The sequence below is a fragment of the Hemiscyllium ocellatum genome, chromosome 4, assembly GCF_020745735.1.
Source record: "Hemiscyllium ocellatum isolate sHemOce1 chromosome 4, sHemOce1.pat.X.cur, whole genome shotgun sequence".
NCBI classification, from domain to species: Eukaryota; Metazoa; Chordata; class Chondrichthyes; order Orectolobiformes; family Hemiscylliidae; genus Hemiscyllium; species Hemiscyllium ocellatum.
In genome coordinates this window covers 86,929,917-86,947,534 of record NC_083404.1, presented here as the reverse complement: position 1 = coordinate 86,947,534, position 17,618 = coordinate 86,929,917, and the positions used below count along the sequence as shown (strand labels likewise).

The window sequence follows — 17,618 nt, the reverse complement described above, 5'->3', positions numbered from 1 at the left end:
ATCTGCTGTTATCCAGCATTCCAGTTGTTTGCAATTTCCAGCATCCACAGTATAGGTGCAGCTTGTTTGGTGCATTCAGCGGTCTTCAGCATTACAGCTGAAATTTGACATGCTAATGATCTTTGCTGTTTTCACTGCACTCACCTATTTCTTGGCTTCATGTGAAGTGAATAGAATTAATTGGTTTCAGGTGTTTTCTGTGATATTATGGGATGAAGGCAAGATGGATTATCTTCCTAACACTTCCAACTGAAGATGATTGTAAACACTTCAGCCATGTCTTTTACATGACAACTTTTCTCATCATTGAGGATGGTAATGTTGATGAAGCCTCCTAATAGCATCAGTTGTTAAGTTGTCCAACAGCATTTGCAAATTGATGAAACAGCTGTGACCTGTTCTGTTGGTTGTGAAGCCACTTTGCAGTATGGCTACAGACAGACCTTTATTTAGCATGCATTTAGTCTGATGTAACTTCAACATGTTGATCTCTCATTGAACATGGTTTTTGGTAATGATAGAATAAGGAATACGCTAAGCCAAGGTACAGATCGCAGTGGAGTTTGACGCTTCAGGTGACCCACAGTACTTTGTATTCAGCTGTTAAATCCATTCAGAATCTATTCCATTTGGCATAGCGGTAATACCATACAGACATTAGAGACAGACTTTAGCAGAAAGATGGGGTACTCTGTTTATTGTGGACTCTGTAGTGATTGTTTCAACCAACACTATTACAGATGCATCTGGGATAACTAGACTGGTGAGGATAAGGTCACGTAGCTTTATCCTTCGTATTTGTTATCTCACAACGTGCAACAATCCAGCACAGGCTGCTATGACCTTCAAAGCTCAGTCAGCTGTGATGCAGCCAAGCCACTCATTGTGATGGATACTAAAATACACCACCTCGTGTACATGCCAAGCCCTGTTATGCTCAGTGTTCCTTCCAAATGGTATTCAACAAAAAAGAGTGCTGATCCATTAGCTGGCAGTTCAGTGGGTGGTAATCAGCAGAAAGTTTCCTTGCACCTTAGATATCATTGTTTTCCAGAATCAGTGTTGAGAACTCCCAGAACCAATCCCTCCCTGACTATCATTGTGTCTGATGGGATAGAAAATAACTCTAGGATGATGATGGAAGAGTCTGGGACATAGTTGAAAATTAGGCTTCTTGTGAGTAGGATTATGTTAGACAGTTGTTTGTCCAGTCTGAAGAACATCTTTTCCAATTTTGGCACAGGTTCCCAGATGTTCATATTAAGGACTTTGCAGGGTCTCCTGTGCTGGATATGCCTTTATTGCAACCAGTGCCTAGCTCAATCTATTTGGCCTTTAAATGCCCTACACATAATGTAAAAGTAATAAAACACGTCAATGCTGTGGGTCTGTAGTCATGTATAAGCGGGAGAGGGTAAGAATGGCAGATGTCCTTCAGATAATTTTTATGACAATTCCGGTAGTTTCATGGTCACCATTGCTTTTTCTCCAGATTTATTTAATTAACTGAATTTAAATTTCCCAGCTGCCATTGCAGTATTTGAACTTCATGTCTCTGGATCATTAATCCAGGCTTCTGAATTACTAGTCAATTAACATAACCACTTATGCTTCCATATGGGGACAGATATTCCTCATAAACTGAAATTTATATATTGACCGTGTAACTGAATATGATACTCTGCAATGTGATTCATAAGATTGTGTCTCATGAACTGCACACTGATTTCCTGTCTTATTTTTACACTGCTTGACCAATATACTCAAGCTAAAAATAATAGTTGTAATTTATTTACAAATGGGTGAATTACACAATTAGAAAGACATTGCAAATTCCATACTGTACATGACTTATGTTTGTTTTAAAACAAATTGCTGTATTTTCCAGAAGTCTTTTCTAGTAAACTTTGTATGCCATCAATTATTTCTTTGACATAAAATCAGGCTTTGTTGAAGGACAAATACACCTTTTTGTCTGAAATGATTAGCCAATCTGGCTAAAGATTAGATTTTTTAACCACTTGAGTTGAGACATGGATAGCAGTTGTTTGTTGTTTGCAGTATAATTGACACCAGGCACACAGCCTGTGTTCTCACCAATACAACATGCTGCCAACTCCTCCCCCCCCCCCCCCCCGCCACGTCCCACAAACATGTAAATTTCCAACCCACTAACCATCAATGCTTGCATTTGTTATTTTGTCACAACAGAATGTAACTGGAATGTCTGACTATTTTCTGTGAAGTTCTGTTTCCACATAGGTTTTGCAATTGGAATTTCTCTTTTTAAATTTCTTTCTGCAAGACATTCCAAAAACTATAATTGAGTTGAGAAAGATACAATAATATTGCACTTCCAAATATGAAAGATTTCAAATTAATATCTTTTATATTTTTGTGTCCTCAAATGTTGCTTCTGGCTTATAATGGCAATGACATTGATGGGTCAGTTGCACAAAAGAGTACCTCTATCATTTTGTATTATCTCTGAGCTTTGAAGTGGCCTTCTTGTGTAGGGCCAGCAGAAGTTTATTTTGTATCCATGTTTTGCTTGCTGTAGTGCCTCTTTTTCAGACGAGAATTCCTCTACCATTGGAAAATAATATTATACCTTGGTTTCTAAATATTTCATTAAAGTTAAAATGTGTAGGAACAAAACTGTCTTGTAACATTCAACCTAGCTTTGAGAGATATTTTTCACAATTAATATTTAATCTCTATGTCTCATAGTAAATACTTGTCACGCTAGTGTTTTATTATGTTTCTTGATGAGCAAAAGTTAATGGAACTCAGTTTAAAGTAATTCTGAGTGGTAGAACATAGATATATTCAGATGCCATTGCACAGATGTGTAAGGTGTGAGCTATGACCTGTACCTCTCCTCTAGTAAAATGCCAAACAGAGATGAGGCATTCCTTGGGATGTTGTTCAAATCAACCAGAAAATCTACAGTGCTTCTCAGAGTGCCTGCTTAGAAAGTTTGTGACAAGTATATGGAAACTAATTTTATTCATCAGACTGCAAAATGATTAAATGTAGAATTTTATATGTTGACCTTTGCTTAATGTGTGTGTTTTCTCCTTAGTGAATTATGACGTTAGCACAGCTAGGGAAATGTTGCTACTGGCATGCTCTCAGGATGAACAGAAAAGATGGATTGGACATTTAATGAAGAAGATTCCTAAGAATCCATCAGTCTCCACCTTTGTGCGTGCCTCTCCCAGGACTTCCTCCACAAGATCAGCGCCAAATCAATCTTTTCGCAAACCTGCCAAACATGTTGTTCCAATCAAGCCCAGGTAATATATTAGGTTGAAGGTTTTCTTCTGGTCTGTATTTCTGGAAGGTGACAAAATGGAATTCATTGATTTCCATTCATTGAAGCAGGAATTGATTATTAAGTCCCTCGATTGTGCTCTGTCTAGATCTTGGTTGATCTTCTACAACAGTACCATTTTGCCACACTTTGATATCCAGAAGTCTATCATCCTCCTCCTAAAACATACTTAATGTCCGGCCTCCACAGCCGCCATGGTACAGAATTCCAAAATTCATCACCCTGAGTGAAGAAATCCCTCCTCACCTCAGTCCTCCTAATCTGACATTCTGTCCCATGGTCCTAGAGACACATGCAGGAACACGCTCACTCACACACACCCCAAATTAGGGGAAGCATCCTTTCTCCATTTACCCAATTGAGACTTGTAGTAATTTTATGCGTTTTAATTAGATCACCTGCTGTTTTATATTAAACTTGAGAGAATATAGGCCCAGAGTTCACAACTTCTCCTCATTGGAATTCCTACCATTCCAGGAATCAGTCTGGTCAGGGGATAAATAAGGAGTTCAAAACTGTACACAGTACTCCAGATACTATTTCACTAAAGTTACATACAAAATTTCTTTATTCCTGTACTCAAATCCTCTCAACAACAAAGGCTAATATATCATTTTTTCTCCTAATTGCTCCTGCATGTTGCTTTCAGTAATGTGCTGGTATGATCCCAGTCCAGATTGCAAAATTTACATTATAAACTGGTTAGGAGCCAGTAAATTTTTTTTCAAAACTGGACAAGATTCCACAGTTTTGAATAAACAATACATTTTACAACATAAAGTTGGAACAGAAATATAATCTATAACATCTATACAATTTATGTTCAACAATCCAGAATTAACATGAGATAAATATGAGTAACACACATACTGTAGTCAGACCCCAACATCAAATAACATATGCATTTGAGACTGACTCCATGGATTCTACAGCAGTTCCCCACACTGGAGTGATACAGTGCTTATCAATCAAAGCTTATTAAACTTGGAAAGAGAAGAACTTGGAATCTCTTGTAAAGACCTAGCTTAAAAACTTATTGAATCACAGAATCATCCAGTGCAGAAAAGTTTGAGACATGAGAAAACTCTGACCTTCAATTTAATCCCATTTATCAGCTCTTGGCCCATAGCCTTGGATGTTATAACTTGCCAAGTGCTCATTCAGGTACATTTTAAAGAATGTGAGGCAATTCACTTTTACACCTCCCAAACCGTCATCCACCTTCTGGGTAAATATACTTTTTCTCACTTTCCCCTGAACCTCCTGCCCCTCACCTTGAAACCATATTGCCTTGTGACTGGCCCTTCAACCAGGGAAAATAGCTGCTTCTTAACTACTATGTCCATATCTCACATAATCTTGTATACTTCAATCAGATTGCCCTTCAGTCTTCCCTGCTCCAATGAAAATAACCCAAGCCTATCCAATTTTTCCTCATAATTTAAGTTTTCCATCCCATGCATAATCCTGGTGAATCTCCTTTGCACCTCCTCCTGTAATGTGGAGACCAGAACTGCTCTCAGTACTGTAACTGTGATCTCACCAAACTGCTATAAACTCCAACATGACTTCCTTCCTTTTGTAATCTGTGCCTCAATTTATATAAAGACAAATGTCCCCTATGTCTTTTTCATCACCCTACTAAAATGCCATCCCACCTTCAGATATCTATGGACAAACATGACAAGGTCCCTTGGTTCCACAGAACTTCATAGTATCATGCATTCATTGAGTGCTTTATTGTATATTACTCCTTCCAAAATGTATCTCCTCTCATTTTTCAGGGTTAAGTTCTGTAACAACCTGGGCTCGTCCAGGATTTGATCCCAGGACCTCTGGCTAACAAGCCCCTAAGCCCCCTAGACCAACAACCCACAGACACGAATGCACAAAAGCATCGCCTAAACAGGATCTTGAACAGTGGAGGCTCAGATGGCAAGTCAGATGTTCTGTCGACTTGAGCTATCCAGATTCCTAACTCCCTGAAAAGCCACTATGACATAGACTGCTTCAATGATTACTCACATTCTGGTACTTCACCCTATCCTATTTTCTCATTTTCAGTTTCTTGGTCCAAAAGAGAAAAAGCTCTAACAAAGGGTCAGTTAGACTCGAAACGTCAGCTCTTTTCTCTCCTTACAGATGCTGCCAGACCTGCTGAGACTTCCCAGCATTTTCTCTTTTGGTTTCAGATTCCAGCATCTGCAGTAATTTGCTTTTATTCAGTTTCTTGGTCATGCTTTGATAAATTCTGAAATGTTCCCAACCCTCAAGCTTGTTACATTTTTTTGACAACTTGTATAAGTCTATTCCTTCAAATTAAATCAATATTTAACTTATTAGCCAAAGCTGGATAATTCTTCCAGCTAAGATTTTGTACCTCAAAAGAATCTAAAGTCCCTGTTGTGCACCATCATTCCAGCTATGTTTTCATCTGTTCAATCCTCCTAATTCTGTGTTCATTTGCACATAGCACGAAGAGGCTGTTCTTGATAACTTTCTACCTAGCTCACGAAATTCTGACAACAGGATCACTTCCACTTTCTTAACCATGTCATTGCTATTCACGTGGGCCTGCAATTTCTGGCTGATCAGCATTTCCCAGAAGAATGTCCTGTAGGGACTCTGTGACACCCTTGAGTCACACCAGAGAGGCTACATACCTTCCTATGGCTGGAGAAGTCTCTTCCCACAACTCGTGTATCCCTTCATTATCGAATGCCCTTTCATGACTGCTCTTCTTCCTTTCCTTCTGTATTGCTGTGCCATCTCAGTGCTATGGACTTAGTTGTTGCTTTGTGGAACTATTACCCTTTTCCCAATCCGGAATGGAAAACCAATCAACACAAAAAGTAATGCAGGAGTACTCAGGACAATTTCCTAGTTCTCTTGGACTCTCTAGCAGACACCCATATTCTATCCACCTGCATTTTCCTCTGCTGTGTTGTGACTACCTCCCAAGAGTGCTATCCACTTGTAGTCCTCTCCTTCAACAATACTAAACAGTAACTCCAGCTGCCAGTCATGCTCCAAAACAAGAGCTCAAGTTTCTCCAGCTGGTGACTATGGCACGTGTGCTCACCTAGGTCACATGAAGGGTTCATATCTCCCTGCATACCACAGGATTCCATGTAGCTGAGTTGACCTAGCATACCTTAAGATTACTTTTGGACTATTTATTCTAAACTGAAGATTGGAAAGTAGAATTGCTTACCAATCAGTTTCTTGTCCTATGTCTATAAAGTGAACATTCAAAGATGAGAGTAAAGCCAATTCCAACAAGGTGAGAGAAGTTTATGTATAAGAGCAAAGGGCACCCATTTCCCTTTCTCCCTAATTCTCTCAATTCACCATACTCCCCAGCACCCAGTAAGTTGCGGTCAGAACACAGATCCTATTGTAGATGAAAGTCTTGGGAACCTTGCATTTGTATGATTATTAGTGTGATGTAAAGAATTAAAAGAAAAGTTTTGGAGGTAAAATGGACGAAACAGGCATTGCTGATGAAATAGGTATTTTTAAAAAATTATTCAAGTACATGTGGATGTTGCTGGCAAAACCAGCATTAATTGCTCATCCTTAATTCTTCCATTTAAAGTATTTAAGAAACTGATCATCCAGTGATGCCCTGTTGCACATTAAATAGTAGAATTCCTGGTATTCCTGCCACAATTGTAAGATACTACAGAGTTACCAGTTACAAGAAGTCTAGGACCGAACAAAAAGGTCTAAATTGGACAGATTGAGACACAAAATATTACAGAAGAAAAAAAACTATGCATTCCTTTTGCAATTACCTGGAAATAATAATTAAAACTGCTAATCAAAGGATCCATAATGAGGGACATAATAGATTATTCTGCTGTTCAAATAAAATGCATTATTTTCTTGATTCTTTGCTGCTTATGGCAGATTTTTCTTTTCATATTTTAGCTACTGTGTTCAAGTAAATGTCAACGTTCTGCTGACCTTGATTTTTGTTTCATATTTCAGCTAACCTCCAGAGGAATAGGGTCCAAGATTCTTAAAGAAACCAGCTTTTTGAAGGTTACAAAGTAGTGCAAAACGGATTCAATTCCTTCCAATGCAAACATTGCAAATGTCAGGGTTGCAATTTTTGTTTAACTCTTGCCTCCATTCCACAGTTCCCCATTCCTGCTGTGATCTAATTATACAGAAGACTATTCACTGTGTGTTACCCACATTATCATAGTTTTTTTTACAATTGCAATGGATAAAGCATAGCTATAAATAAGATGCTGTTTTGTTTTCCTGTAATCAGTTGAACACCAAGATAGATCGTTGTGGAATAGCTCACTGAGCTTTCATTATTGTATCATTTAAATAAGTAAGGGATAGGGCAGTTGCACTTGCGGGAATAACTTCATGCTATTTTGGAGGGAAAGCGTGGAATCAAAGTACTGAAAGTACAAGAAGGGGACAAGATGGAACTACTTTGAAGATGGTGCAAAATGCTTGAGAAGATCAATGATGTCTTGAATCTGTTATATCTTCAAACTATTCATGCCTTCATTGTAGCTCTGTTGAGAGATCTACAGGCCTAAAGTCTTTTGTGTTTAAGACAACAAAGTTTGCTGAACTCCTCATATAAGTACTTAGGAATTTTACTGTTCCAAATGCTTCAAATGAAAATGTGTAGAACTGAGAAAAAATGAACAGTGTTTCACTCTTGATCTATGCATTTTTGCTAAGCCATAGTGGTTCACTATTGATGAACAGCTAGAAATAACAGAAGCATAAGGAAAGTAACAACAATTCAGAGTAATCAGGATTGTAACTTTACTGGGGTACACATATTTTGTAATTTTATAAATATATTGCCTTACATTTGCAAATGGATTCCTATCAGATGGTGGACAACATTAACTTAACAGATAAATTGTGCACTGTTTTAAAAGATAAATTATTCTGCTCAAGACACTTTAACAGGAATAATGTCCTGTTAGTGCCTTAATTTTGAAGAATCTTTACTGCCATATACTTAATGCATCATAATTTCAAAAAACAGCATCTGCTTAAACATTTTCCTTTGGATTGTGAAATGTATTTTAAAGATTTTATATTGGGTATAATTTTGAATTGAATGTGATGGTGAATAAACTGCCTGTAAAGAGTGAGAATTATTCATAGGAAAATATGCAGGAAACTTGAATTGTAGAGGCATTAAGTAAGATTTGTTTCTGTGAATTATTTCAGGAGTCACTCCCGTAATATAGGAATTGTTGTATTTGCTGGGTTTTTTTCTTGCCAGTCAACGGGAACACATTCATGATATGGTTTACTTCACTCAGTACCTCCCAAAATAATTTATAATAGCTTTGCAGTTACATGTATGAAAGCACTGGAAATTGGATTTCTGTTTTAGGATGACGCATGTTTTAAATGATACTGAACGTCGCACTGATGGGTATGTACCAATAAACATATCTTATCTACCTGTATCTGTCTGATATTGATATTGTGGGGAATGCTTCTTATACACATTGACTACAATAGAAAAGTAAGGCATTGTCCACCAAATGTCTAGCATGAATCTTTGCTTTTGAAGCAGAATTTATGATTCACTAAAGAAAAGTTGTTGCTATTTTATACACAGTCCCACTAATAAAAATTAAGATAAATAGTGGGGTAATCTATTTTGGTAACACACATTGAGTGGGAAATGAGGAGACAGAACTCCCTGCAACATTTTATACATTGCCATGCAACATTTTGCATGCATCTGAATTTTCTAATGGTGTCCCAATTTCACTTTTCTTTTGAAAATGAAACCTGCAATGATGTAGCACTCACAATACTGAGCAAGTGTCAAACGCCATTCCCTATTCACACCCCATTCCCATTTAATCACAGGTTAAACCTGTCCATTTACCTCCTCCCTGCTCAGCACCCAAGGCCCCAAACATCCCTTCCAGTGAAGCAGTGATTTACCTGTACTTCATTCAATCTAGTGTCGAGAGTGTGGTGCTGGAAAAGCACAACAGGTCAGGCTGCATCTGAGGAGCAGGAGAGTCGACATTTCGGGCAAAAGTCCTTCATCAGGAATGCCCTTCATTCAATCTAGTCAGTGTGGTCTCATCTACATTGGAGAGACAAAACGTAGATTGGGTGACTGCTTCACAGCACATCAGCCTTCTGTCTGCAAAAATGACCCAGAGCTTCCAGTTGTCTGCAACTGAAATACATGCGCCATGGCCGAACACCAGCATGTCTGTCGCAGGCCTACTGCAGTGTTCCAGTGAATCTCAGTGCAAGGTCGAAGAACGATATCTCATTTTCCACTTGGAGACACTGCAGCCTCCAGGACTCAACTTTAGACTCTAATTCACACCGGATCCACTTCACACCAGATCGTGTTAACAGAGGGTTGCTATTCACACAATAACCAATTCTCACCTACTTCAAGACCCATTATCACTATGCAGATTGCTTTTAGTACAGCTCATTTAATCTCTCCTCCCTCCTCCACACCCATAATAAGATTTATTCAGCCTTTCTAGGGTCCTGGCCTGCTATCCATAATCTCTTTGTTTACCTACTTCTTTCCTCACGCCTTCTCTCTGGGCTCCATCTCCACCAATCCACTTGTCTCTCCTCTCTCTCTCCCACACCCAACTTCATCTTCAGCATAAATACTTTTTCCTAGAAGTTAACAGTTCTGACGAAGAGTCACCAGACTCGGAACATCAACTCTACTTTTTTTTCCCCACAGATGCTGTTTTATCTGCTGAGTTTTGCCAGCAATTTCTGTTTTTGTTTCAACCTAGATAACCTACTGATGTTCTGTCATGGACTTCAGCATGCATCTTTCAGTGCTGAAAGACAAGGATGTTATCCTCTGGATCCTCAACAATTTTCTCCTTGATGTTAAAAGTCTTGGTTTTGATTTTTAATATTTTTACCTCTATATGAAATTCATTTTTCTTTCTGACAAACCCTTACCTAAGGTAAAAATAACTATGTGATATTGAAACATTTTGGACTCAAATAGCAGAAACACTAAAAGCAATAGTCCCTTCAAATATTAAATAATAATCATCATTTGGTTTATTAGTATCACCGAATGATACAGCATTGAAGGTGAGCGTTTAAGCTAAAAATGCCTGTGGCAGCTCTTTTAAAATACTTTTCAAATGTCCCTAATCTTGCCCCATACTTGTGCAAACTTTTGAAGTATTTTTCTAGTTCCTTTGAAAGTTATCTCTAAATCTGCTTCCACCACTATTTCAAAGTTTAAAATCACACAATACCAGGTTCTCATCCAAAAAGTTTATTTGAAAATACAAGTTTTCGGAGTACCACTCTTTCGTCAGGGGCAGTATCATTGGAAACAGAATTTATAGTAAAAAATCAAAGTGTCATATAACCAATGTGCCGAATTGAACAAACCTAGATTGCTGTTAAGTCTTTAATCACTTAGAATGGGGATACAGGTTTGGATTGATTCATATGTAAATCCCAGAATTTCTTTCAAGTCACAGCTCCAAGATTACTTAAGGTTTTATCAGTATTTTAAAAAGTGTAATCTCAGTTTAGACAATGCATTAAAGGTTTGAGGTTAAAGTCTGTCTGTAGCCCAACCTTGAGTCAGACTGGTTCTCTTTCCAAAGTAGGAATTTATAAAATGTCACATGGACTGACTGCCTACAGTTTGTGTGCTTTTTTGAACAAAATCAAGTGTAGATTTGTGTGTGTGTGTGTGTGTGTGTTTAATAGTGTGTGCATGAGAGTGTGACAGAGTAAATGCCTGTGCGAGGGAGCGCACATAAGTGTGTGTGTGTGTCTGAAAGCATGTGTATGAGAGAGGGTCTGAGTGAGTGCAGAATGTACTCCCTATAGGGGTCACCCTATAGTGTGGCGTGAAACCAAAATCCAAATTGAGGCCATCCTCATGGGTACCAAACTTGGCTATCAGTCTCTGCTCAATGACTCTACGTTGTTGTGTATCTTGAAGACCATCTTGGAGGACAGTCACCCAAGGATCTAAGGTCAAATGTCCTTGATTGCTGAAGTATTCCCACAAGCTACCTGACGAAGGATCAGCGCTCTGAAAACCTGTACTTCAAAATGAATCTGTTGGACTAAAATCCTGTGGTATGTGATTTTTAACTTTGTACAACCCAGTCCCAACACCTGCACCTCCACATCATGACCACTATTTCAGACACTGCACTCCAGAATAAAAAATACACACTTTTTTATATCATGTCGCCTCTGATTCTTCTGACAATTACATCAATAGCAACTGCTTATTACAAGTTCCTGCTTTCTGAGGCCATTTTCACATTTGTGTCACCAGTAATCCCTTAAATCATTGATTTCAATATGTTGACAGGTATACTTTAGAACAATACAACGCAGAACAGGTCCTTCGGCCCTCAATGTTGCACAGACCTGTGAACTAACCCAAGCCCATTCCCCTACACTATCCCATCATCATCCATATTCTTATCCAAGGACTGGTTAAATGCCCCCAATGTGGCTGAGTTAACTATACTGGCAGGTAGAGTATTCCACACCCTTACCACTCGCTGATTAAAGAACCTGCCTCTGACATGTGTCTTAAATCTATCACCCCTCAATTTGCAGCTGTATCCCTTCGTACAAATCTACATCATCATCCTCGGAAAAAGACTTTCACTGTCCAACTATCTAATCCTCTGATCATCTTGCATGTCTCCAGTAAATCCCCTCTTAGCATTCCTCTCTCCAATGAGAGCACACCCAAGTCCCTCAGCCTTTCCTCATAAGACCTTGCCTCCAGACCAGGCAATATCCTGGTAAATTTCCTCTGCACCTTTTCTAATGCTTCCACATCCTTCTTGTAATGGGGTGACCAGAACTGTACACAATATTCCAAGTGAGGTCACACTAGCATTTTGCACAGTTGCAGCATGACATCATGGCTCCGGAACTCAATCCCAATACCAATAAAACCTAACACACCATATGCCTTTTTACCAGAACTATCAACCTGGGTGGCAACTTTCATGGATCTATGTACATGGACACCAAGATCCCTCTGCACATCCACAGTACCAAGTATCTTTCCATTGACCTAGTATTCTGCCTTCCTGTTATTCTCCCCAAATGGAATCACCTCACATTTATCTGCTTTGAACTTCATTTGCCCCCTCTCAACCCAATTCTGCAGTTTATACAAGTCCACCTACAACATTCTTCCACACTGTCCACCACTCCACCAGCTTTAGTGTCAACAGCAAATTTACTAACCCATCCACCTATGCCTGTGTCCAAGTCATTTATAAAAATGACAAACAGCAGTGGTCCTAAAACAAATCCCTATGGCACACCACTAGTAACTGGACTCCAGGCTGAATATTTTCCATCAACCACTCACTGCCTTCTTACAGAAAGCTAGTTTCTAATCCAAACTGCTAAATCACCCTCAATCCCATTACTCCGCATTTTCTCCATAGCCTACCACATGGAGCCTTTACAAAGGCTTTACTGAAGTCCACGAACACCACATCAACTGCCCTACCCTCATCCATATGCTTGGTCACTTTCTCAAAAAACTCCATGAGGTTTGTGAGACATGACCTGCCCTTAACAAAACCACGTTGACTATCTCCAATCAAATTGTTGCTCGCTAAATGTTTATAAATCCTATCTCTTATAATCCTTTCCAAAATCTTTCCTACAACAGTCGTAAGGCTCAATGGTCAATAATTATCTGGGTCATCTTTATTGCCCTTCTTGAACAAGGGCACACTGTTTACAATCCTCCAGTTCTCTAGTACTAAACCTGCAGACAATGACAACTCAAAGATCAAGGTCAAAGGCTCCACCATCTCCTACCTAGCTTCCCAGAGACTACTCCAATAAATCCCATCTGGCCCAGGAGACTGATCTACTTTCATACCTTCTAGAATTGATAACACCTCCTTACTAACCTCAATCCTTTCTAGTCTGATAGCCCGTATCTCATTCTTCTCCTCTACAATATTCACCTTTTCCTCAATGAAAATAAATAAATATTCATTTAGCACCCTCCGATCTCCATAGGCTCCACACTCAACTTCCTACTTCTATCTTTGACTGGCCTTATTCCTCATATATCTATAGAAAGCTTTAGGGTTCTCCTTTATTCTATCTGCTAAAGACTGCTCATGTCCCATCCTTGCTCTTAACTCTCTCTTTAAATCCTTCCGAGCTAATCTGTAACTCTCCATTGCCTCATCTGAACCATCTCGTCTCAATGTCACATAAGCCTCCTTCTTCCATTTAAGAGATACAATTTTTTTAGTAAACCATGGTTCTCTTACCTTATCACTTCCTCTCTGCCTGACAGGACACGCAATATCTGTTCCTTAAACCAGCTCCAATTTCAACTGCCCCACCCCTTGCATTTTGCTACCATTCTATGCCTCCTAAATCTTGCCTAATTGCATTATAATTGCCCTTCCCCCATCTATAAATCTTGCCCTGTAGCATGTACCTATCCATTTCCATCGCTACACTAAACGTAACCGAATTATGGTCACTCTCTCCAAAGTGCTCACCTACCACTAAATCAAACACCTGGCCCGGTTCATTACCAAGTACAAGATCCAATGTGACCTCCCCTCTTTTGTCGGTCTTTGACATACCGTGTCAGAAAACCCTCCTGCACACATTAGACAAAAATTGATCCACTTGATATACTAGAGTTATAGCATTTCCAGTCAATGTTGGGGAAGTTAAAGTCCCCCATAATGACCACCCTGTTCCTTTCACTCCTACCCAGAATCGTTTTGCCAATCCTCTCCACATCACTGGAACGTTGCAGAGGCCTATCAAAAAAACTCCCAGCAGTGTGACCTCTCCTCCTGTTTCGAACCTCAGCCCGTACCACCTCCGTAGACGAGTCCTTGTCAAAAGTTCTTTCAGCTACCGTTATACTGTCCTTGACTAACAAAGCCACATCTCCCCCTCTTTTACCACCTTCCCTGATCTTAATGAAAGATCTAAACCCTTGAACCTGCAACATCCATTCCTCACCCTGCTCTATCCATGTCCCCGAAACAGCCACAACATTGAAATTCCAGGTACCTATCCATGCTGCAAGCTCACCTACCTTATTCCTGGCACACTTCAAACCTATCCCTATCCCTCTATGTCATTGGTACCTATGTGGATAGGACCCTAAAGACATGATCTAAGACATCACGGACCCTGGCACCTGGGAGGGTCAACCGTGAGTTTCTTTTGTTCCCAACAAAATTTATACCTGCCCCTCTAACTATTGAGTCGCCAATGACTAACACTCTCCTCCTTCCCCCCTTTCCCTTCTGTGCCAGAGACCTGCCCCTAGTAAGTCGGCCGCCCCAACAGTATCCGAAACAGTATACTTGTTTTGCAGAGGAATGACCACAGGGGATCTTTGCACTGACATTTTTTTCCTCCTTCTAACAGTTACTCAGCTTTCTTCATGCCTAGGAGTTGCTTCCCCGTAACTCTTATCTATCATAGGCTCTGTCTCCCAAATGATTCGAGGTTCATCCAGCTCCCGCTCCAGTTCCGTAACATGGCCTTAGAGGAGCAAGAGTTGGGTGCACTTCCTACAGATGTACTTGGATGGGACATTAACGACGTCTCTCACCACAAACATCATGCAAGAGGAACGCTTCTCTCCCTGCACTGCCATCCCTACCAGTCCCCTTGTTAGAAAGTAAAAAAAAGAAGAGAAGCTTACCTGATGTGTCCCTGGTGTCTAAGGTTAGAGGAGGTGATGGGTGGGAGGCCCTACTAAGATAGGGTCTCTGGTTTAGAAAACATCACTTATATAGAGAAAAAAAAAGTCCCTCCTTCCCAGAAACCTCTGCTCTCCAATATCAGATGTAAAGATTTAAATTAGTGATTCACCTTTCCCAGCAAGTCTACGGTCCAAGCTCACACTCTTACTGCTGCTGAAAACAGAAATGGAGGGGTCCGAAGCTCGAGGTAAGACTTTTTTGGTATTTTTATGAAAAAATAAAATTTTTAAAAGTTTTTACAAAATTACAAAACTAATACAAACAAGTATAAATATCAATATAAAATTAAATAAATAAGAAAATATAAATAATAACCAAAAAAGGAAAAGAAAAACCCAACTAACTACTAATCTATCCTATAAACAGCCAAAACATAAAATCGAATATCATACATTACCAGCAATAAACAATGAAATAATTAAATAACTAGATGCATGCTCAAAATAGATTTACATCAAATCATAATAAAACCTGTATTTATATGGGATTCCTCCTCCCAAGGCCCTGAACCAGCCAGAACCATTACCACAGCTAGACAAAAGCCCTGGACAGTATGGCTGGAATATCTATGTCGATGTAGTTCAAAAAGAGCTTCCATGTTTTATAGAATAATTCCATTTTTTGGTGCATCATATTTGTGAGGAAGTCAAGGAGAATATATTCCATGACTAACCCGTGCCAGTTCAAAAGTCCTGGAGAGCCATCAACTACCCCAATTCACTAAAATATTTTTCCTTGCACAGAAAGAAAGAATAGTAAATAATTTCCTCGTATACATATGTAGGGAGGAAAAATCTGAAGAGCCCAAAAGCAGGAACATTGGATCCAATCTAATCGCTATACCCAAGATCTCTGTCAAGGCATCGCTACTCTGTCCCAATATCTACCGATCTTATGGCATGTCCATAGACAATGCATGAGAGTGCCAACTTTTATTTTACATTTAGGACACATTGGGGATGCTCCTGCCTTAAATTTTGTGAGTCGTTCAGGTGCCATATGAACCCTGTGGAGTACCTTTAATTGAATAGCCTGAGTTCTATTACAAATAGAGATCTTTCTGGCATTTTCCCAGATGTCCTCCCACATTTCTAATGAGACTTCCAACCCTAATTCTTGATTCCAGGTTTTAAATAATCATTCCATGTCCTTGGATACTTTATTGTATAATGAATGATAAAGAGTACTAACCGAGGGGGACCCCATTGGCGATAGCACTCTCCTTTCCCTATCCAATTTGTAGGGATTAATTATCAGTGTGGTCTTCTTTTGTATATAATCTTGTATTTGGAAATATCAAAAAAGTCCCTGTTAGGCAGTCCAAACGTCTGGTGCAACTGCTCAAAGGACATCATCATCTCCCCATCAAACAAGTCTCCCAAGCAGGAGATAACTCTGGACTTCCAAGTTTTAAATGTAGTATCCTTCACCCCGGCTGAAATCCCGGTGCTCCCACTATAGGAGTATAAGGGAAGGCTTTTTGCAGGTTACCCTCATCTTGTCGCATTATCCTCCAGGCTTTAATTGTATTCAATACAATAGGGTTTTTACAATAGTCCATAATAGCTCTTATCTTGTCCATATATAAAAGATTGATGAGGGGACATTTTGCTTGGGAGGTCTCAATATCAAACCAGATTGATTGTGGGTCACAAGAGACCCAATCAGCTACATAAGATAATAAGGAGCTTAATTGATACCTCGTAAAATCTGGAAAGTCCAGTCCTCCCCTTGTTTGTGGGAGCTGCAGCTTTTCTAATTTGATAAGGGGCCGTCAATGATTCCAAATAAAGGAACCGAGCCAGCCGTAGAACGTACGCAATGCCTGTCTCGGCAGCATCAGGTGGAGCATTCTCATAGGAAATAGAAAACGAGGTAGAATATTCATCTTAACTGGGGCTACTCTACTCCTCGGATGCTGCCTGAACTGCTGTGCTTTTCCAGCACCATTCTAATCTAGAATCTAGTTTCCAGATCTGCAGTCCTTGTTTTTACCTAGTTGATTTTAACCCTACTACGAATCCTCTTGCAAGGATATCTGCCTTGAAGAAGTTTTCCTCCTCTATAAGAATCTCAGGGAGTCCCTCTCCCACTGTAACTCTTTGCTACCTCCCCCCACCCTCCTCCCTGACCTATCACCTCCATCCCCACCCTGATTCACCTATTGTACTCTATGCTACTTTCTCCCCACCCTCCTTTCATTTATCTCTCTACCCTGCATGTACTCTGCCTCTTTCCTGATGAAGGGCTTTTGCCCGAAACGTCGCTTTTCCTGCTCCTCGGATGCTGCCTGAACTGCTCTGCTTTTCCAGCACCATTCTAATATAGAATCTGCTTTCCAGCATCTGCAGTCCTTGTTTTTACCTACTCTGCCTAACCAGGATATTGGGAGATCTCCCCAGCGTTGAAGGTCCTGACTAATTTTCTCTAACAGGTGCACAAAATTAGCTTTATACAGCTGACCAAATACTGGGGTGATAAAAATACCTAAGAACAGAAAA

General features: G+C 39.7%; 1 protein-coding gene across 1 annotated transcript in view; it reads left to right on the top strand.

Annotated features, from left to right (window-relative positions):
- The window catches only part of rock1 (Rho-associated, coiled-coil containing protein kinase 1), a 176,227-nt gene extending 167,430 nt beyond the window's left edge, over window positions 1-8,797 (top strand). Inside the window, exons 32-33 of the mRNA XM_060823574.1 lie at window positions 3,086-3,299; window positions 7,331-8,797. Coding sequence (XP_060679557.1) covers window positions 3,086-3,299; window positions 7,331-7,334 — 218 coding nt within the window. The 3' untranslated portion in view covers window positions 7,335-8,797. The remainder of the gene's footprint in view (window positions 1-3,085; window positions 3,300-7,330) is intronic.
- The last annotated feature ends 8,821 nt before the right edge of the window (window positions 8,798-17,618 follow it).